Source organism: Pelophylax lessonae (assembly GCF_965119305.1).
Source record: "Pelophylax lessonae genome assembly, chromosome: 6".
NCBI lineage: Eukaryota > Metazoa > Chordata > Amphibia > Anura > Ranidae > Pelophylax > Pelophylax lessonae.
Genome location: NC_138773.1, coordinates 292,730,279 through 292,752,687, shown reverse-complemented (window position 1 = coordinate 292,752,687; position 22,409 = coordinate 292,730,279). Strand labels below are relative to the sequence as shown.

The 22,409-nt window shown below is 43.8% G+C and overlaps 1 protein-coding gene across 1 annotated transcript in view; it reads left to right on the top strand.

Annotated features, from left to right (window-relative positions):
* Positions 1-22,409, top strand: part of LOC309558740 (uncharacterized protein) — a gene marked incomplete at its 5' end in the record, with an annotated part of 184,416 nt that overhangs the window by 65,376 nt on the left and 96,631 nt on the right. The window contains 3 exons of the mRNA XM_082261787.1: positions 3,661-3,903; positions 5,159-5,371; positions 22,044-22,104. Of these exons, the coding sequence (XP_082117913.1) occupies positions 3,661-3,903; positions 5,159-5,371; positions 22,044-22,104 (517 nt within the window). The remainder of the gene's footprint in view (positions 1-3,660; positions 3,904-5,158; positions 5,372-22,043; positions 22,105-22,409) is intronic.

Genomic DNA, 22,409 nt, shown 5'->3' with positions numbered 1-22,409 from the left:
CTTGTCAAACTAGTTCTCCACCAATTAAGGAGTCACAGTTGGATGTGGTTTCCGCACAGTCATATCTCAACCTGCCTCCACAATGCCATGAGTTTCAGGATGTCTGCGATAAGAAGAATGCTGACCAGTTACCTCCTCATTGCCCATATGATTGCCCCATTGAGCTGCTCCCAGGGGCAATAATACCTTTCGGCCAAATTTTTAATCTGTCAGAACCTGAATTAAAGGTGCTCAGGGAGTGGCTTGATGAAAATTTAGAGAAGAGGTTTATTAGACACTCAACATCTCCTGCTGGAGCAGCCCTGTTTTTTGTTAAAAAGAGAGACTCCGCCTTGCGTCCATGCATTGATTACAGGCACATGAATAAAATTACTATTGAAGACCGTTATCCTCTCCCTTTAATCTCTGAAATGTTAGAAAGACCAAGACATGAAAGTTCTGCCAAAATTTTTACAAAGCATGACTTACGGGGGGCATATAACCTTGTTCGTATTCGTCAAGGAGATGAATGGAAAACTGCCTTTAGAACCAGATAAGGACATTTTAAGTCCTTGGTTATGCCTTTTGGTCTTTGCAATGCCCCTGCAACTTTTCAACACTTCATCAACTATGTTTTTCGAGATCTGTTGGACCAGTTAGTCATCGCTTATCTGGATGACATCCTTATTTTTTTCCGATAACCTGGAGGAGCATCGCAAGCATGTCTGCACTGCTCTTCAAAGATTAGGGCAGAATCGACTTTACATCAAATTGGAGAATTGTGAGTTTGAATAAACCCAGATCCAGTTTCTGGGGTATATTATTTCTCCAGATGTAAGCATGGATCCTGACAAGATTAAAGCAGTAGTAGATTGGCCTGTCCCTGGAAACGTTAAGGAAATTCAACAATTCATCGGGTTTGCCAACTTCTACAGGAAATTCATAAGAAATTTCTCTAAAGTGATAGCTCCAATAACACAGCTGACAAAGAAACGGGCGCCCTTTGTGTGGTCACCTGATGCTCAGGCTGCTTATGCTAAAGACTCTTTTCACTTCTGCACCAGTATTGGTATATCCCAATCCTGAGCTACCTTTTGTAGTGGAAGTGGATGCTTCTGACTCTGCTGTGGGAGCTATCCTTTCTCAACGAAGCGGTGAAAAGATGGAGCTTCATCCTTGTGCTTACTTCTCTCATGTAATGTTTTCAGCCGAGAGGAATTATGACATAGGGAATAAAGAGTTACTGGTAATTAGGGAAGCCTTTTCTGAATGGAGGCATAGGCTGGAAGGTACTAAGCATCTTGTGACCGTTCTCACTGGTCATAAAAATCTAGAATTCATTTGTTCTGCCAAAAGATTGTCTTCTAGACAAGCACGTTGGTCGCTGTTCTGTTCTAGATTTAATTTTATTATTTCATATAGACCTGGGTCAAGAAATGGTAAGGCCGATGCCTTATCACGGATGTTGTCGGGCCTTTCCGGGAAAACAACTCTGAATGCACTATCCTGCCTCAAAATAACTTCCTAGGGGCTACAAGTTCAAAGGCATTTTTAAGTCTCCTCAAAGAACGGTAGGAGAATGACTTTTTCCTCAATAATCCTCTGATGGACATCAACCTAGAGTACAAAAAGGGCTTTTGGACTCAGACACATCGCCTCTATGTACCTGAATCTGCTCAAGGTGAAGTCCTCCGGTTGATTCATGACTCAAAACTTGCTGGACATTTTGGAGTTTCCAAAACAGAGGAACTTTTATCACGTTCCTTATGGTGGCCTGGGTACAAGAAAGATGTTAAAAGGTATGTAGCCTCGTGCCTGATCTGTGCACGCAATAACCACTCCCTATCCCATCAAGACCATGGGGGTCAATTTCTATGGACTACCTGGTCGATTTACCCCCCTAAAAAGGAATGACCCCTATCTTTGTAGTCATTGACCGCCTCACCAAGATGGCTCACTTTATACCGGTTAAGGGTATACCTTTTTCTGAACAAACTGCAGAGTTAATGGTTCGAGAAGTCTTCAGACTACATGTAATTCCTGAAGACGTTGTGTCAGATAGAGGAGTACTGTTTACTTCAAAGTTTTGGAAAATTTTTGCTCAGCTTTAAGAGTAGCAATCAATCTGTCCTCTGCTTTACATCCTCAGTCTAATGGTCAGACCGAGAGGACCAATCGAGCTTTAGAGCAGTACCTTCGATGTTTTGTTAGTTAGCTTCAGGATGACTGTGTGGACTATCTTCCTAAGGCAGAGTTTTCTTATAACAATTCTAGACATGGCTCAATCTCTGAAAGCCCATTTTTCCTAAACAATGGGTACCATCCCGTTTTTATTCCTGATCTCCCTATCTTAACTCCAATTCTCCCTATTTGGACAATTTTTTGAGTTTTTTTCTGACAATTTTTTTGCTGACAATCTACACTGGATATGGACATTTGATAATTTGATAACTGTATAAGAAAGGTTGATTACTAATCCAATTTAGCATCTATTTGTAGTTTATGATATGTTTTTTTCTTGATATTCTACACATTTCACAAGTGTTTGAAAAACAACATTCTACACAACATTTCACAAGTGTTTGAATAAGCACACTGTTTATTTACAATTATAATTTGTGAGCATGACAAGAATAATGAAAGACCTAGGAGACAGCGGGAAAACACTGCTGCAGCGGTGGGCTAAGCCAGGTTTTTCCTAGCAGTGGGTGGAGCTTAAAGGTAGATGATTAAAAACAGAATCTGTGCCTAGTCGCTGTATACACTGTACACACATCACAGTCCTTGTACCCGCAAATACCACTTATACCCCCCTTTCAAAAGTGGCAGTCTCATAGATACACCTAAACCTCAGAACAAAAGATAATTTTTAACAAAAATAAACATTTCCATTACATATGGTTTTCTGCACTTCATTAAATCCAGAAACTTCTGGGGCAATGAACACGTTGGTCAGTACTATATCATGTACACTATAATATATAGAGTGAAAGGGTTAGGAGTAAGTAACATACAGAATTCAGCAGTCAGGAAAATCCTCCCGTTCACATTTAAATTTCCCTTTTACATCAGAAGTCCCCATCAGAGTCCCTCTTATATTAAGGGTCTTCATAAAAGTCCCCCTTTACATCAAGCTCCCCAGGGTCTCCCCTTGCATCAGAGTCCCCAGAGTTTTTCTTCCTTACATCAGGTTCCCCAAAGCCCCCCATTACATTTTAATATTGACACCTGCTGCAGATCACAACTGCAGTGCGGGGAACGCGCACAGGACTCGGGTTTCCCAAACCTCGTTCTGGTGTGAACAGGTCCTAAAGAGATTTTGTTGCTAGCATGGGGAATCGATTAGATGGCATACAATATAATCTATTTTTTTTTCTGTGTCCTCTTGTAGAGCACCCATAAAACTTTATAGTAATCTCAAAATGTATAGACAGCAGTATGCTGTCTCTCCACTGGGGTCTTAGAAAGGAGTGAAGACCTAAAAAAGGGATTGAGCCTAGCCAAAACCTCACTGAAAATGGACAAACATAGTTTGGATGTGGATTTGCTTTAAAATTTAGGTAATAGAGAATGCTTCCTTTTGGTTTTTACAAAGTAAAGCTAGTGGAAAATGTTGGCCAAGCCATAGTAGGTAAATCCAGATTAGGAAAAACAAATCTGACATTTTGTTTTCTCGCACAGCTGCCAAACTGGATGGGGTGGACCTGCGTGGTTACTCAGCTTGGAGTCTCATGGATAACTTTGAGTGGGCTAGTGGCTACGCTGAACGCTTTGGTTTGTACTACGTCAACTTCTCAGACCCGGCTCTGCCTCGCACTCCCAAGGATTCTGCCAAATACTACAGATCCATTATTAGGTGTAATGGTTTTCCCAATCCCCGGAATATCTCTCATCCTTGTTTCCAACCAGAGAATTTGCCTGAAGGTGAGTTGAGGGGAGTTTTGTGTAACCTAACCACGTTGTTGTTATGCTAAGTCATTGTGACTAAAATAAGGGGACCAGTTCGCTCTCTCTGTTAATTTTGTCTTTGAAGAAGGTGGGTAGGGCTTGTCTGTTGCTTGTACATCCTTTCCTTCTGCCTAATCACCACAAGAAAACAGGGGAACTGTGATTTTTAGCAGATAGAGGGATGCCTTTTAGCACAAAGTATGTAGGCGAAGAACTCGCCCCATCAAACCACCAGTGAATCGCAAAGATTTTTATACTCATTTTCAAAAAAACAAATGCAACCATTTAGAGATTGGATGAACAGTTTAGTGCGTACATATAGAACGATAGAAAAGTGACGGCAGGAAAAGACCGAGTAGTCCATCAAGTCTGTCCGTTTTTTTTTTTTTTCTTTTTCATCTGAGTAAAGATCTATGTTTTTGATAGATAAATGGAACATATTTTCCTAGAGGTTTATACAAACAGAGGGACAACTGAGGAGGAGAGAGTGACTGAATGAAGGACAGTTGGGTGCTATATGTACTCCAGTCAAAATGAAAGCACCAACCTCCCCACCTTCATACTGCCTCTCTATTTTTAATTGCCTTAAACAGAAGCCATTCCTCATGTAGACCTGAAAGAATTACAGAAGCAAAGTGCTGGTGTGCACACTGCATCCACATGAGGTACCTCTCAGATCTAGGCCCATTTACTCACAATGTGGGTCAGCTAGATACTGGGACCCCTTCCTGTTGTCACATAGACCTGAACACTGCTCATTCCTGGACAGGTGGGAAGTGAGCATTCCTCATTAATCCCTCCTCATAATTGAATGGAGAAAGGTGAGCGGGCAGATTTTTTTTTTTTAGGGGCTTTTCAGACTATGTCTGCTACTTTTTAATACTAGGGTTAAATCTGTTCTGATAACATGTAAGCATGCTGGCCAGTGTGGCAAGTGTGGCTGCTGATTGATTTGCTGCCTCTGCCCCACCCAAATCCAGCCCCTGACCATGATGAAAACAGGAAGCAGCTGCAAGGATCGAGTCACCATAGAATGGAGGGAGATGGTGACACTTGTAGGTATATCAGCACTGGAATTTCAGTTTTTAATTAGTCAGCAGTGGGGTTGGGGGGAGTTGTATAATATGACTGTAGGTCACTCGACATAAAGACAGTCTCTTTTTAATAGCTATGTAAAAATAATTAAAAATATTTTTAAAGAAAAGCTAAGCTTCTTTGTTTTGCTCTGCAGATACAACCACCAGCACTTCAAGCACCAGCAGCTCCTCCAGGAATACTCAGACAAGCGGCAGCCCAGAACCCACCAAGGGAACAGAATCTGTCAGTTTCCTGGGATTGGATATCTCTATGAAGGATGCCTCCACTGCTTTGTACGTGGAGTTTGCTCTGTTACTCACTGCTGTCTTGGCCATTATTTTATCTATTGTGATGTACGTTAAAAAAGGCAAGACACCTCAAAGTTCAAAAATGGAAGCATTCTAACTGTGTTTGTTGCTAAAGTATAGTTTTATATAAAAGATCTTCCTGAATGGTCGGAAATAAAGTAATTCCAAACAAATATCGCATTTTATTTCTGTTTGCCTGAGACTTTATATGGTCAACCACATACTCATCCAAAATGTAAGTAAATGTAAGTAACCAAGGCATGCTAATTGACTCCATCTCAGGTTCAAGGCACCTCTAGGTGTGTACTCCTGTTTCCATATTCTCTGTAGAAGCTTAAAATCCTACACTGAAAATTGCAACCATAGCTTGAATGGTTCCTGTGTAGCCCTTCCCTTTCCTACTGCCTGTGCCCAACTATTGAGGAGGACATGAATGGTATTGCTGGCCAAAAGGAAGGTGCAGTGGGCAAGTATTAGTGGGGCTTCACAGGGACCAGGGGTACTGTTCTAACAAACTGAATAAACATGGAGGGACATGGAGGGACCCTTGAAATAACTTTCTGGTCTCAGGGAACTCCTGCTAATAATTACTATATCTACAGTTCAGAGTACTATATGGTCAAAAGTATTGGGGCGCCTGCCTTTACATGCAAATGAACTTTAATGGCATCCCAGTCTTAGTCTGTAGGGTTTAATATTGAGTTGGCCCGCCCTTTGCACCACTAATAGCTTCAACTCTTCTGGGAAGGCTGTCCACTAGGTTTAGGAGTGTGTCTATAGAAATGTTTGACTATTCTTCCAGAAGCACATTTGTGAGGTCAGGCACTGATGTTGGACGAGAAGGGCTGACTCGCAGTCTCTGCTCTAATTCATCCCAAAGATGTTTTATCAGGTTAAGGTGCAGGCCAGTCAAGTTCATCCACCCCAAACTCGCTCATCCTTGTCTTTATGGACCTTGCTTTGTGCACTGGTCCAAATCATTTGGCGGGGGGAGGGGAGGTTATGGTGTGGGGTTGTTTTTCAGGGGTTGCGCTTGGCCCCTTAGTTCCAGAGAAGGAAGCTCATAAGGCTTCCCCATACCAGGACAATTTGGACAATATCATGTTCCCGACTTTGTGGGAACAGTTTGGGGACGCAGTGCACAAAGCTAGGTCCATAAAGTACATGGATGGGCAAGTATGTGGTGGAGGAACTTGACTGGCCTGAACAGAGTCCTGACCTCAACCCCAATAGAACACCTTTAGGATAAATTAGAGCGGAGACTACAAGCCAGGCCTTCTAGTCCAACATCAGTGCCTGACCTCACAAATGCGCTTATGGAAGAATGGTCAAACATTCCCATTGACATACTCCTAAACCTTGTGGACAGCCTTCCCAGAAGATTTGCAGCTGTTATAGCTGAAAAGGGTGGGCCAACTCAAAATTGAACCCTACCAACTAAGACTGAGATGCCAAGAAAGTTCATGTGCATGTAAAGGCAGGCATCCCAATACTTTTGACAATATTATGTATATTAGCATGATGGGCACTAGAAAGAATGTTCCTTACCGTTGTATTTGTGGTCTTTACGAATAACCTAAAAATCAGATCATAGTTTCAGTGGTCCAAGAGGCAGAAATTTCTCAAGAAATACCTAACAACCTTTTGAGGAACCCTAGGGTTCCACAGAACCCTAGATTTTAAAATAAGATTTTAAATAAACCTCTGTTAGACATTTTTGCTACTTATGTCTCATGGGAAGATTTATCCTTTATTCTTGTTCCAACCACCATAACTCCAAATTTTTGATTCCCCATTACTTTCAGTCCTGTGTCTATGGTGAACAAAATAAATGGGGGAGGGTGAATCCCACAATTGGGACCCAGACATCTATTACAACCCAGAAGAAATCTTAAGCCTTCCATATTTTAACCAAATTTAAAAAAAAGTTGTGGCTTTAGATCAGGGGTGGGGAACCTTTTTTCTGCCAAGGGCCATTTGGGTATTTATAAAATCATTCGGGGGCCGTAAAAATGATCACCTTAAAAATTAGCCTGTTATATTTGGTCAAACATTTAATTAACTCACCCCTAATGTGATGGCTGCAACTGCTTATCTTTGGTGAGGTGTGTGATGTTAGCTGGTATTGGTGATGTTGCTACTCGCAACAGGTTTTCCAGGTTTGCGTCGGTCAGTCTGGAGCGCAGTCAACTTTTTTGTGGTGGTAAGTTTTGAAAAGAACTGCTGGCGGGTACTGCTGGTGGGTATAGATGGCTGGTACTGCTGGTGGGTATAGCTGGCTGGTACTGCTGGTGGATATAGCTGGCTGGTACTGCTGGTGGGTACAGCTGGCTGGTACTGCTGTGGGTACTGCTGGTTCTGGCTAGTACTGCTGGTACCGCTGTGTGTACTGCTGGTTCTGGCTGGTACTGCTGTGAGTACTGCTGGCTCTGGCTGGTACTACTGGCTCTGGCTGGTACTGCTGGCTCTGGCTGGAAGAGGTGATGTTTCCTGTATTGGTCACAGGCAGAGTGCATTTGATATCACTCCGCCTGTGACTCCCTCAGACTGTCATAACATAGCAGGAACTATACAGGAAGAATCGGCTCCATTCTGACAAATCAGCTGAGAGACACAGACTCAGCTGCATGGGGGGCCGGATCAGATGACTTTGGGGGCCACATACGGCCCCTGAACTGTAGGTTCCCCACCCCTGCTTTAGATACATGTAGGCAGGTAGAGTTATATGCTGCCCCAGTTGGGAGGGTTAGAGTTAATTGTGTTCCTAGTTCTTTCTTGGTGGGCTTTTCTGGGTCTGACCCACTGGTTCTGAGTATTATAAAAGGGATGGGGTTTGGACCCAGGGGGCTGGAGTTCATGAGAGAGAGCAGTTGCTGCTGTTACCATTGCCACGAGTCCATCCTACTAGACTGCTGAAATGTGCCAAGACCAGAGTGCCAACTCGTGTACATCCAACTTCAGGATCCTTCTACAGCCAAGGGGGGTTGCTGGGACTTGCAGTCCACCTGAAGATGCCAATCCTGGAGGCCATTATGAACTCAGCCAGTTATGGACTCTATCCTGTGCAGGCTCACTGGGGCAGCCACAAGCCTGAGTTAGGGATTAGAATAGGGAAAGACTGTTGCCTTTTTTTTGACTGTCATGCCATGTTTTTCAAGCAAAGCTTTTGAAAGGTTGCCTTTGCCTGGTCTGAAGTTAGTCAAGGGTTGTAATGCAAGTAACCAGCACATATAGCCTACAGTTTGAGTCAGCTAAACATACTGGGGTATGAAGTCAACAGTAAATGCAGCGTGAAGATACAAGTGGTTACCAAGGGTAACAAAGGTTTCTCTAGTAGCCTGTCGTAAGCATGTACATGTGATGGGTAGGATAGCTTCTTGCAGGACAAATTGTTGTCTGCACTCTCTCCGAGAGCAGGACTGTCTTCCATAGCAACGAGAGCAGATCAGCACCCCAGAGGTCCTCAGACTGGGCACAGGTATGGAAGAAGAAGAGTTACAGTAAGTGTAGTGCACACACAGGGGATGATTTACTAAAGGCCAATAAACTGTACACTTTGAAAAGTGCAGTTGCTCCAGAGCTTAGTAAATGAGGGGGAGCTTTGCTGATTTCTATCATCCAATCACGTGCAAGCAAAAATGCTTTTTTTTTTTTAATTTTCCTTGCATGTGATTGGGTATTCTTTGCAAAGTGAAGCTCTGGAGCAACTACACTTACAAAGTGCACAGTCTATTTGCCTTTAGTAAATCAACCCCATAGAGTCAGCACTAGGTGCACGAGGGGCTATATTTGGTTACTGAGAGTGAGGTAGCGGAAATAGGCTGGACAGGTGGAGAGGGCATTGGCTCTGCTTGTCCTTCCTAAATGCATCAGTGACTGTTAGTGTATATTTATATTACATTTAGAGAGTTTATTAAAGTCCAGTCATCCTTGAAAGTAAAGGCAACTCATGTGTAAAGCAGTGACCTTGTTCTAAGTGCTTAGCGTAGCCCAACATAAGGCCAAGTAAGCCTCTCAACAAGGAGGGAAGCATGGAGGACGTGACAACTACCCACCAACTAGCCCCTTAAAAAAATACAATTTACCATTCTTTATATATATATAAATAGGGACGCTTTTACAGCCCACCCTCTCTTCCCAAAACTCTATACTTAAAGTGTTTGTAAAGTCTTGTTTTAAAAAAACAAAAACAAACATGTTGTACCTATCTGCTCTGTGCAGTTGGTTTTGCACAGAGCAGCCCACATCCTCCTCTTCTCGGGTCCCACCTCGGCTATCCTGGCCCCTCCCTCCTGACTAGTGCCCCCACAGTAAGCAGCTTGCTCTGGTGGCACCCGAGCCGAGTCACAGCTCCCTGTGTCCATTCAGACACGGAGGCATGACCCAGCCCCGATCCTCTCTCTCCTGATTAGCTGAATGATTTTGATTGACAGCAGTGGGAGCCAATCGCACCACACTGCTGTCTAAGCCAATGAGGAGGGGAGACCCAGGCAGCTTAGACACTCCTGCAACATCGCTGGATAAAGACGGGCTCAGGTGTGTATTAGGGGGCTGAAGGGGGGCTGCTGCGACGCCATACCCAAATGAAATTTACGTCCTTTTTTTCCCACAAACAGAGCTTTCTTTTGGTGGTATTTGATCACCTGTGTGATTTTTACTTTTTGCGCTATAAACAAAAAAAGAGCGTCAATTTTGAAAAAATAACAATATTTTTCACATTTTTTTATATGAAATTCCCCCCAAAAAAAATGTAAAAGTCAAAATTTTTTTACATTTTTGGCCAGTTTGTTTTCTGCTACCTATGTTTGGTAAAAAAAAAATCACAAGCGTATTTTGATTGGTTTGCGCAAAAGTTATTGCGTTTACTAACAAAGGGAAAGATTTCTGTAATTTTTGGTGTTTTTTTTTTTAACGAGTAATGGCGGCGATCTGCGATTTTTTTTGTGGGACTGCGACATTGCGGCTGACAGATCGGACCCTTGACTGACATTTTTGACACTTTTGGGGGTACCAGTGACATTACTGCAGTAATCAGTGCTATATGCACTGTTACTGTAAAAATGACACTGGCAGGGAAGGGGTTAATTTTATTGGAGAGGGAGGGGTTAATGTATGCCTGGTGCTTACTAATGTGTGTGGGGGAGGTGACTGAGTGACACAGGGACAGATCGCAGGTTCAGCTATGCTGAACCCTGCAATCTGACCCTGCCTATCACTTAGGAGATCCGCCCGCTTGTGTTTACACAAGCGGGCGGATCTCCACACTCGATTCCCCGACGATCGGGGAAGAGCAGCAGCGATCGCCGCTGCTCCTCCCCTGGCCCGACTCCCGCTGTGACTGAATACAGCGGGAGTGAGCCTCCGGCGGTGAGCGCGCCGCCGAGAAAGGGGAGTGTCTGGCGACGTAGGTCTACGTCATCAGACCTACAAGAGCCACTTTGCCGCAGTAGAGCTCTAGTGAGCAGACGGCAAGTGGTTAAGCATAGCAGTGAGGTCTCACTGTGTAGAAATGCTTATGAAAAAGAGGGTCCTTTACCACCACACTTAAGGAGTCAGACTAGTACTCTGCAACATATTAAATTTTTTTTTTTTTTTCCTTGGGTTTGGTTATCCTACTGGCTTCACACTACTGCAATCAGATTTTAATGGGATTTTCAGTGCAATTATGTAGAGCAGCTTTGTCGCAACTTGGTGGCCTTTTGCATGTAGTTTGCATATTCTATGAGGCCAAAATCACACTGTTAATCACATCAATGAGGGCCTCTTGATCCCCTTGGGAAAGAGAGCCCTGACTGATGGGGTATGGCCAGGAAAGATCAGCCCCTGGGGGAAGTCAGTGCGTGAGGTGGTCTTAGTCAATTGGATCAGTGGGACGGGGGTCAGGCCTGAGCTCACTAAAGTTATCCCCTCATGGAATTCTGGGTCTTTTGGATCCAACATGTGGCTGACAGAGCTGCCCCCCCCCCCCTCTCTCTCTCTCTCTCTCTCTCTCCTCTCCGTCACAGCTTTAGCAAAGTTTTTTTTGACCGTGCCAGCATTAAAACTTGGTAATGGGCTATACCCTTGACTGGAAGTTGGAGTTAGTCTGTCCAGCACTTATGGTAAGGACAGGCCCCATTTGGAATTGTATGGTTACACGTGCTCACAGTACAACTGTGAATGGCACTGGGTTAAAATGTTAGCATGTTCTGTGTTGGAAATTAGATAACGCTGTGGCCTTGCTCTTTCCAACTCAATTGTTGTAAGCGTGGTGTTTGGTACTTGGAAGGGGCAAGGGAGTTTAATATGTTAAAATTGGTTTTCCTAGGCGTATGCGCCTCATCAGTCAAGTAGTACAGGAATCTTTCAAAATCATGCTGCATGGAGTCGCATTGATGTGAACGGGCACCATTAAAAACAATAGGGTTTCCATTGTCATGTGATTCTGTGTGAAACAGGCCCTAATCTGAATTCAATATAATCCCCAGATTCACTCTGCATAATCAACATAATGATCATTTAAAATGAATACTGACTGAAACCATAGTATCATTTCCCCTAAATATTCTCCCCAGATCAGTCATATGATTGGTTACTCATTATACCTGCTAATCATATCAGAAAATTGTAGATTTGTTGATTAACAGATTGCAATAAATGCTAAGAGTCCCTATAACTGGGATCAAAGACCAAACTGATCCTGATAAGATATAGAAAAAAAAACACACCAACAACAAATACAACAATCATGCGTCATCTGAAGACGGCCGCTCCGTGTGAAAGGTCCGCTGCGGGACTTTTTTTTTTTTCCACGGAGCGGATGACATTTCTGTCATCCGCTCCGTGTGCCCGCATATCATCCCATCCGTTTGCGGATGATATGCGGACATAATGTAAGTATATGGCACTGCGGATGTCAGCGGATGACACCGCTGACATCCGATTTTCCTTCCTTTCCTTTTTTTACACGGAAGGAAAAATGGGGTTCTGTTCCATTCGTAAAAACGGAACAGAACTGACAGGAGGAAAATCGGGTGTCAGCGGATGGTATTCCGCTGACACCCGCAGTGCCATTCACTTACATTATGTCTGCAAATCATCCGCAAACGGATGGGATGATTTGCGGACACACGGAGCGGCCGTGTGAAAGGACCCTAACTCAGTCTATTGAATTATTATGTCATTTTTTTTTAGATTTTGTTGCTAAATCCAAAAACATTATAGGATGCTGAGTAAATTGGCCATTTTCCCTGGAGATTCCACAGTGCTCACTGGGTAATAAAACCCCACCATTTCTTTCTGCATTGCACAGACTTCTTACAATTGCAGCTTTAATTTCAAGGAAGAATGGTTTCTGGACTAATTACTATTAACTTTTTTTGTACTAATTATTAATATGATATCAATTATGATTAAAGACAAACCTTTTTTCAGTTTTGGAAAGAAGGGAAAGGGAATAGATTACCTGTCAGATTTGTATTGCTGTCTGTGTCCTTGTTAGGGAGATTCACCCTCTTTATTTGTTATGTTTACTATTATCACCGAAAGTGGAAAAAAAAAAAAATCCCAAAGTTTGGACATCAAGGTTGCATGACAAGTTGCAGCCCTTTTTTTTCAATGGCACCCATTCAAATTAATGCAACTTAAAGTCGCAGCGACTTTGAAAAGGTTCCTGCACTTCTTTGATGCAACTTTGATCCAGAGAGTGTAAAGCCGCATCAAAGTCACACTGGAAATCGTTCAACTTTGGAGTAGCACTAGTGTGAATAGAGCCTAATAGAGGGATGTTTATATATATATATATATATATATATATATATATATATAATTATTATTTATTATTACATAACGTGATTGTAAAGCTTCATTTTTTTTATTAAAATAACAAACATGTTATACTTACTATTATATTGCACAAAGTGGCCTGAAGCTCCTCTTCTCGTGTCCCCAACTGACACTCTGTGCTCCTCCTTTTCTCGGTGTACCACCATAGAAAGCCACTTCCGATGAAGGCACCCCTGTGGGCTCAATCCTGAGCCGCGCTGTGTGTGTGTCTATTGACACACATACAGCACAGCTCAGCCCGACCACCTGCTCTCTGCTCACAGGATTTGATTGACGTGGCCCCCACTGCTGCCTCTGAGTGCAGAGAGAGTGGAGAAAGCCATTGCAGGTGGGCACAGTGCTGAATCAAGATTGGACTTAGAAAAGTATACATGGAGGTCAGGGGGGCGATACAAATACAGGGACTTTTTTAAACTTAATGCAGAAAATGCATTAAGGTAAAAGAAAAGCCTTTAGAGCCACTTTCATGATTAATATTACTAAATATTACTGCTGGAAATGCCCCCTTTTCATAAAGGAGTAACCCTAAACAGAAAATGCAGAATCCTATTTTCACTGCTTGAACCACATTCTTTTAGGCATATCATCATCTCATTGCAAAAGTGAGTATAAACCTGAATATTCATAACTTATACTGTCATTAAAAACTATCAATAAATGGTGTATTACATGCTGTTCATACTCATTCAGTCACTATGGGATGCGTCTTCTGTATTCTGCAAAAAAAAAAAAAAACCTGGTTGATCCTGCTGCTCTATATCTCCCCCTCCTGTCCATGTCCCCACTGCAGCTGGGATTTTGCAGAGCAGCGTTGGCAACTCTGCACATGCTCAGTTTTCAGTGAGTTTCTATGTTGAGCTTTTCCTCCCTATCACATCTGAGCAGCCCATGTGACTATAGAGTCACAAATTGGGTCATATACACAGCGGTAAATGACAGCCCACTCCCTTCCTCCTCCTCCATGCCCATAAACCAGCAATACACAATGGGGGTGGGATATTACATGTTGATTGATGGAGGCTTCTTCTCCCTGTTATTCTAAGGGGCTAATCAATATGTCATTTACCAGCCCCTTCCTTTTCCAAATGAACACAGTGAACAGACTCTCTCACCCTGTTCATTCATGACTGAAATCAATGCTTCAGTTTGTGAATGAACAGGAAGCCTCTCAGCACAGAGCACTTCCCATTCATTCACTGTCCAGTGCAGCTGAGGCTGCAGAGAAACATGTGTGTTTGAGCTTTGGGGTGCACTCCCTAATGCAATAGACTGTGCACACCTATGTTCCCTGCAGATAGGCTGGGAAAGAGCTGGGTCATGTAAAACAGAAAATTGTATACTTACCTGACAGTAATTTTCCTTTCCTGATGCATAAGCATGACAGCATATAGGTATGGGTATAGGCTCCACTCCTCACCCAATCAGGACTGGTTATACTATATAAATGAGTCACCTCCCCTAAGGCGGCATTCTTGTAACTATACTCAAATGCGAAACCCCCAAGGGAGGGACCTGTATGCTGTCATGCTTATGCATCAGGAAAGGAAAATTGCCATCAGGTAAGTATAAAATTCAGTTTTTCTGACACACGCCTTACAGCATACACGTATGGGACGTAGCACGCCAACAAAAATAATCCTTAGACAACATATCCTTAGACTAATTTAGAACTGAAGTCAACTCCCCTGCTTGATTAACCTTTTAATAGGCTAAAAATGGTTTGTAGTATATGAACCTAGTTGGTATCCTGTTAAAAATAATTCTGGACCTATGTATTCTGCCCGTGAGCACACCACCCATCATTAAGAAGTCGGTTCATTCTTAGCTGCTTACCCGCAGCTTGCTGGTAAGCGGCCACTACCTCAATTCACATTCATAGCACCTGGATTTTTTACTAATCAATATTCAATATGTGTCACTGAGTGGAACTTCACATGTGAATGATTTTGAATACACTTTATGAACTCACCATTGGATTTTATATTCAGTTTTTAGGAACTCATATTTTTCTTCTTTACAACATCATCACACTGCACACTTGTGTGTTTTTTTTATGTTGGATTCAAATTTGCTTTAAAACATTTGTTTATACACTATTTTTCATTGAATTTATTCGATGATATTTATGTACATTCAGGATAACGCACTTTACATATATCTTTTTCTTCTGATACCGCCAGGCCTGAAGAGGCCACTGTCTGACCTTCTAGAGACTGGCCACTTCCATGTATTTCTTCCACATCAAGTCCCCCACCCAAGCTTGTGACTTGGACATTTCAGTTTGGACATGCTGGAAGGGTGATGTCCTGTTCCAGATGCAAGGATGCAGACCTTTTGTATGGTGCTGGAGAAGAAGAAACTGGAGCTATTTTGTTTGATAAAGGTAGCAATAAGATAGTTTACCGCTTGACGCTTGGATATCTGAAGTCCTTTTCCGACGTGATAACCTTAGGAATTTTGCTTCAGGGTCACAGAAAATATTGAGAAAGTCTTGCTCAGAAGAATGGAGGAGTGGGACAACCTTCCCAACACTAGTTGCACTGCAAGTTCCAAGGGGAAAGAAAGATCTGTACAGGCCTTTGGAAATTGGTTTACCAAGATGTGGGGTGGTCACGGGGCTGGTGCAAGACTATTTTGCGCCCTAGGCAAGACCAGCTACTTGCGCCCCCCCCAAGATTTTTTTAAAAATTAACTCAATAATTCTAGCGCTAAAACTCCTGCCTAACACTAAACTGATGACCTGTAGGGGCTTTGCGTATGTGCGCCCATGAAACTACGAAAAACTTCAGTTCCGTATATTTTTTCTTAGGCAATGCTTTAAAAGCCCCATACAGATCATCAGTTTAGCGTCAGGCAGGAGTTCTGTTGCTAGAAATATTTCTCTCACTCCGGTGTGCGCTATGATACAAACCATGTATAGGCCAATCATAGGCACTAAAGCACATGCATTTTTGTGTGTACAGCATACAGGTGTGGGCGAGCAACGCTGGCACTGGGGTGTACAGTATACAGGTAGGGGGTGGAGGTGTACAGTATTCAGGTAGGGGGGGCAGGGGTGTGCAGTATGCAGGTGGGGGTATGCAGTATACAGGTAGGAGGGCGGGGGGTGTACAGTATACAGGTAGGGGCGGGGGCGTATGCAGTATACAGGTGGGGGTGTGTGCAGTATACAGCTGGAGGGCGGGGGGTGTGCAGTATACAGGTGGGGGCGGGGAGTATGCAGTATACAGGTGGGGGGTGTGCAGTATATAGGTAGGAGGGCGGGGGGTGTACAGTATACAGGTAGGGGGCGTACAATATACAAGTGGGGGCAGGGGGGTTTACAGATTACAGGTGGGGTGGAAGTGTATAGTGAACAGGTGGAGGGGCAGAGGGGGGTCATGCAGTATACAGGTAGGGGGCGGGGTGTGCAGTATACAGGTGGGGGTGTGCAGTATACAGGTAGGAGGGCGGGGGGTGTACAGTATACAGGTAGGGGGGCGTACAATATACAAGTGGGGGCAGGGGGTTTACAGTATACAGGTGGGGTGGAAGTGTATAGTATACAGGTGGGGGGCAGAGGGGGGTCATGCAGAATACAGGTAGGGGGCAGGGGTGTGCAGTATACAGGTGGGGCAGGGGGTGTGTGCAGTATACAGGTGGGGCAGAGGTGTATAGTATAAAGGTGGGGGGCAGAGGGGGGTGTGAAGTATACAGGTAGGGAGGTGGGGTGTGTGTAGTACACAGGTGGGGGGGATGTGCAGTATACAGGTGGGGGGAGATGTGCAGTACACAGGTGGGGGGAGATGTGCAGTATACAGGTGGGGGGATGTGCAGTATACAGGTAGGGGGGTGCAGTATACAGGTGGGGGGATGTGCAGTATACAGGTGGGGGGATGTGCAGTATACAGGTGGGGGGTGTGCAGTATGCAGCTGGTAGGGAGATTGGTGTCCCCCTGGCAGTAGGTCCTCTCACACACCAGGCAGTCAGTGTGATGTGTACAGAGCCCCATCCTGGCTCCTCACATCACTGGACACCGACTCCACTCTCCTCTATTACCGATCATAGACTCCTCCCTCTTCCTGACTCTGGACCGTCCAACCCCGCCTCCTCCATGACGTCATTCAACTCCGCCCTTCAGAGTTCCTCATTCGTCCTGCATCTGGGCAGAACAAGAAACAAGGGAGGGGGTGATGTATGTGAAGGAGGGGGACAGCAGGATGTCAGGAGAGGCAGGGCGCGCCATCGCAATGGGCTCTGTATCGATCCTGTTTTGCCTAATGGCAGCGCCGACTCTGCAGATGGCCCCTCCTACCTCCCCCCACCGGCCGGGACAATACCACACCCCCCACTGCACCCGTCCTAGTCCTCCGGGCCGCTGTCACATCACATGACGTTGTAGTGAAGAAATCCAGGCTCTGGGAGGTGCCGCCGCCCCCACTGCTGCTCACCTCCCTTCCCAGGCTCTCAGGCTTAGCTTCCCCTCGCTGTTCTCTTTCTCTGTGGCCGCCGCCCACTCGCATCGTGGAGACAGATGCCTACTCCACGAGAACACAGCTGCTTGCTTCCACCACCCCAAACCAAAACTCTCCAATGCCTGTGGCAGCTCCCTAGGCAGCAGTGCGCCCTAGGCGGCTGCCTTGTCAGCCTAGTGGTAACGCCGGCCCTGGGTGGTCACTGAAGCTCAGGAAGTGAGGATCTGACCAAGACTTGACTACTACTTAGTCCCTTATCTCGGCTTACTTGCAGACATCTTAATCTTTACAGTTTGGAGCAGAGGATTCCATCCTTAAATTCTGTGAGGTTTCCCATGTTCTAGTATACCTGAAGTTTGTAGCAGGTGCCCAGGCTTCCACAGGGATTCAAATACTGAAGGTGAGACCCCTAGATAAGCCTTCCATACTTGGTCTCCCAGCTGCTAGATCTAACTTGGCTGAATTTGGAAACACTTGGCCCCACTGTGTAAGGCCTGAAATCTCAGGAAGGAGAATAGGAGGTTCTTGGGCCAAAGACTGTACTTGAGGACACCGCGGGCTGCAAGGCCACCAGGACATTATTGCCCTCATCACAGATGGATGACTATGGATTCTGATGAGGAGCTTGGAGACCACTGGGTCTGGTGGCTATATAGGTTAACCTCCTGACCCAACTGGATGTTAATAGATCCACTGCTTCAACTTCTGGGAAGCTCCTTCTTGCAGGAATAACTTCCATGCATAACCATAGAGGTTACTGTCAGGTTGACATTCATTGAACTGCTTGTTGGTCTAGGGACACACTCTTGACATCCAAGACTTTGTAGCTTACAGTATCTGACAGGAAGTTCTGGGAAGCTAGAACACAAAGAACGATGAGATGAGACTACTGTTCTACTGTTGGCAAACCTGAATGGGAGATACTTTTGACATAAGTTTAATAATATTGTATTCCTTCTTGCCATGAAGATATGAGATTACCATTACCGTCTGTTTGGAGCATAACTGAGGCCTCCTAGACTGTGTTGTCCAAATGACTTCAACGCTTGGGAATCACTGCATGTTAGTCACTTCATTGACCTTGAGCTAGGAGGTCACTGAGGTGAATAGCAAGAAAGTGAATAGATTGTATATGACTGGTATGCCAGGAAGCTGATGAAAGCTGAAAGGATTAACTATCTTTAGCCACCACCAACGAGACTTGTCTCATATGTGGGGTCATCTTATCTGGAGTAGGAAGCGAATCTTCCATTACCTTTGAAGGTCAGATTATAATGTTCTCAATCTTCCAGTGAATCCAACTGACTGCATGGATTACTGCAGACTACTTCGACCATTTGAGACCATGGGATATGAACAGATAGGATAGAGCTATAACTTGCCCCAAGTGAGAACTTGATATTGTCACCTTCTGTGAGGGCAAATCTACAGTATTCCCCCGAGAATCCAAAATGTCATTATTATAATGCGATGAGTTGGCCTTCCCCAACTGATGATCCGTTCAAATTTGTTCTGAGTCTGAATCAGAATTAGCCAGTATCTGGAGGAAGTTTGTGAAATTTGTGATCATTCCTGCAATAACACCTACTGGGCAAATTTAAGTGAGAGGAACTTTGTTTCTCCTAGGGAGGAGCAGACTTGGATTTAGGCTACCAAAGAAAGATGATAATGAATCCTTCAATCTCTTCTATAGCTCTTCTCAGGCCCTGTCACCAACTCTATGTTCTGGGCCTAGGGGACTAGCCTAACGGATTAGTCCCAAATCTAGACATCACTGATTCCATCTTGAATAGCAGTCAATTCCCTTTTTAAGTACCACAGATTGTTGTCGTTCCACGAGTGCGTGCATTTTTGAAGCATGACATGCTAGGTATCTGTTTACTTAGCGTAACATCATCTTTGACAATATACAAAAAAAAAAAATTGGGCGAACTTTACTATTAGTTTACTATTAGTTTTTTTTTTAATTCAATGAAGTGTTTTTTCCAAAAAATTGTGTTTGAAAGACCGCTGTGACAAAAAAAAATATTGCAACGACCGCCATTTTATTGTCCAGAGTCTCTGCTAAATATATATATATATATATATATATATATATATATATATATATATCGACTTACTGCCTGCCCACCATCAAATGACGGCGGAATGGTGCGGCTCTTGTTCTGGGCTGATGTCATATGACGGCAGCCCAAGCAAGGCATGCACGCGATCGTGTGCGCGCAGCCCTGCACTGTCAGTAGCGGCCTGTCCCCGAGACATAGCGCATCACCGACAGTGGGTAAACAACCAATGAGCATGGCTCTTAACCCCGTGATTAGCTGTGATCCAGTCACAGCCAATAACATAGCTCTGCACACGATTTAGGCTGCTCATGAGCGTGATCAGGAACGCACTGAGCAGTTATGTCATTGGTGGCATGTTCCCAGGAACACAGCTCATCACTGACAGTGGTAAACAGCCAATGACAATGAATTTGAGAGAAAAACCAGCGTTGAAACCTCTAAAAAGGTGAACCATACATCACAGTACTGAATATCAATAAAACAATATTGTAATAAAATGCGGTAATAAAATATGGAGGATATTCCTCAAAGGCTCAATACAGCAATAAATAGCAAAATCAATGAAGTGATGAATGTATATAATGGAAAGATAAAGTGACAAGTGCAGAAAAAATGTGCCAAAGTGCTTGGTTGATCTAAAAGTGATCGGAGAACTGAATATCAAGATGATCCGTGCTCTGGAAAAAATATTCAAAAAAATAGACAAACATTTCTTATGTGCAGACAATGAGCGATTGTACAGGTTCTATATACCAAGAACTGATCAAAAGCTCCAACTGAGGCAATTAATGTTCAATAAAAACGCTAATAAATGTGCCCTATGAAGAGTGAGCTGATAACAGCTTTTCAAAGTGTGCTAAAGCAAAAAGCCGTGTAACAGAAGAGCGAATTGCGCAAGTTCTATGAGTAGAAGAACTGGTCAAAGGCTCCAAAATAAATAAAAAGAGGGTATAGGGAATGTGCCCTATGAAGGGTGAACCAAAAAACAATTCTTCCAAGTGTAGTGAAAAGGTGATTTGAGAATCAAAGTGATATAAATGAAGTGAATTAATCCAGAAGTGAGACACAAAAATACATATAATAATGAATAGACAAAGCCCTATGACAAGCGAACCACTGTGAAATCTTCCGAAATTGTGAAAGAAAAAAATATATTAATAATAAAAAGTGGTAAAAGGTGAGATATAATAAAATTCAAAAAAGTGGTCCATATCACTGTGTGAATAAGTCCAATAAAATTTTTTTAAAAATTAGAAGGAAAGTTCATAGCAGGTGCGAATATAGCAGGCGGTATCTAGTGATCCCAGTGCCAGTGTGAGTGAGCAAAAATCCTCAGAATAGGTGTAATGGCCGCTCACCTCACTTAGCATTCATAAGGGCGTATCAGGTGTCTCATGTCAACCTGTAGACCTTTGGGGGAAAAGACTTTCCAGGAAGAGAAGGGGTCTCCACGATATGAGTATAATATGGATCATATGCCCAGGCCCAGCACCAGCGCTGCGGTATCACTCCCAAGTACCAGCGCAGGAATCTCAAATCCCCCAACTACCAGCACTAGAGTGTCACATCCCCCAAGAGCCAGGGCCACTACATCCCTCCCAGATGTTCTTGCCAACCTAACATGGCTGCCTTCCAACTCGGGATCAGCAAGCATTCCCCCTTTCACTGCATAGCCAGGTGCGCAAGCCAATCCTGAGAATTTCTCGGAAATTTTTATTTTTTATTTTTTTTTTGCCCAACACTTTGCTTCAATTTATCGTAGACCAGACTAATCTCTATGCCCAGCAGTATATTGCAAACAACCCCCAATCATCCTATGCCCGTTGAGTGAAGAGACTTGAATTTGGAGGAGTTCAAATTGTTTATGGGCCTCACTATAAACATAGGGCTTACAAAAAAAAAAAAAATGAAGGACATGCCTGTTCAAAATAGACTTCTCAGCTGTCACGATACTTCAGGAAAGTTGTTTATTTTCTTTAGGAAAAGCAAAACATACGATACAAAACAGAATAAAACAAAAATTGACAGAGCCCCGTTCACACTGGGGCGACCTGTGAGGCGACCAGGTCGCCTCACAGGTCGCCGCAGGTCGCCTCCCATAGGGAAGCTGCGGACCCGTTCTGATAGGAGCGACACAAGTCGCTCCGACTCAGAAAAAGGGTCCGGAGCTTCTTTGGGGCGACCAGGAGGCGACCGCCATAGACTTCAAGGTTATGAAGTCCATGGCGGCCGCTCCGAGGTCGCGGCGCGCTGCTCGCACCGCGACCTCGGAGGTCGCGGTGCGAAGTAGCGTCGCCCCAGTGTGAACGGGGGCTTAAGGAGAGAGAGCGCTATTACGTGTCTTCAGGGTGTAGATGTCATTTTCTCTTCTCTGTTTATTCTATAGGTTTAGCTGTCTTTTATGCTGTATGTAAATACAATGTCAGCAAAAACTGTATCCTAAAAAGGTAATAATTATAAATATAAATCTAACCACCCACTCTTGCATATATGGTTTTTACTCTCTATAGTTGACACATAACTCCTCCCAATATACTAACATCTCAGAATAGAAATACATACATAGCAAAATGGCATGGCATGTCCCTGATAAAGACAAAATTAAGTAACCTTCAAACTAACATCATTACATGATATATTTCATATGTACAGTGGGTACAGAAAGTATTCAGACCCCCTTAAATTTTTCACTCTTTGTTATATTGCAGCCATTTGCTAAAATCATTTAAGTTCATTCTTCTTCCTCATAAAT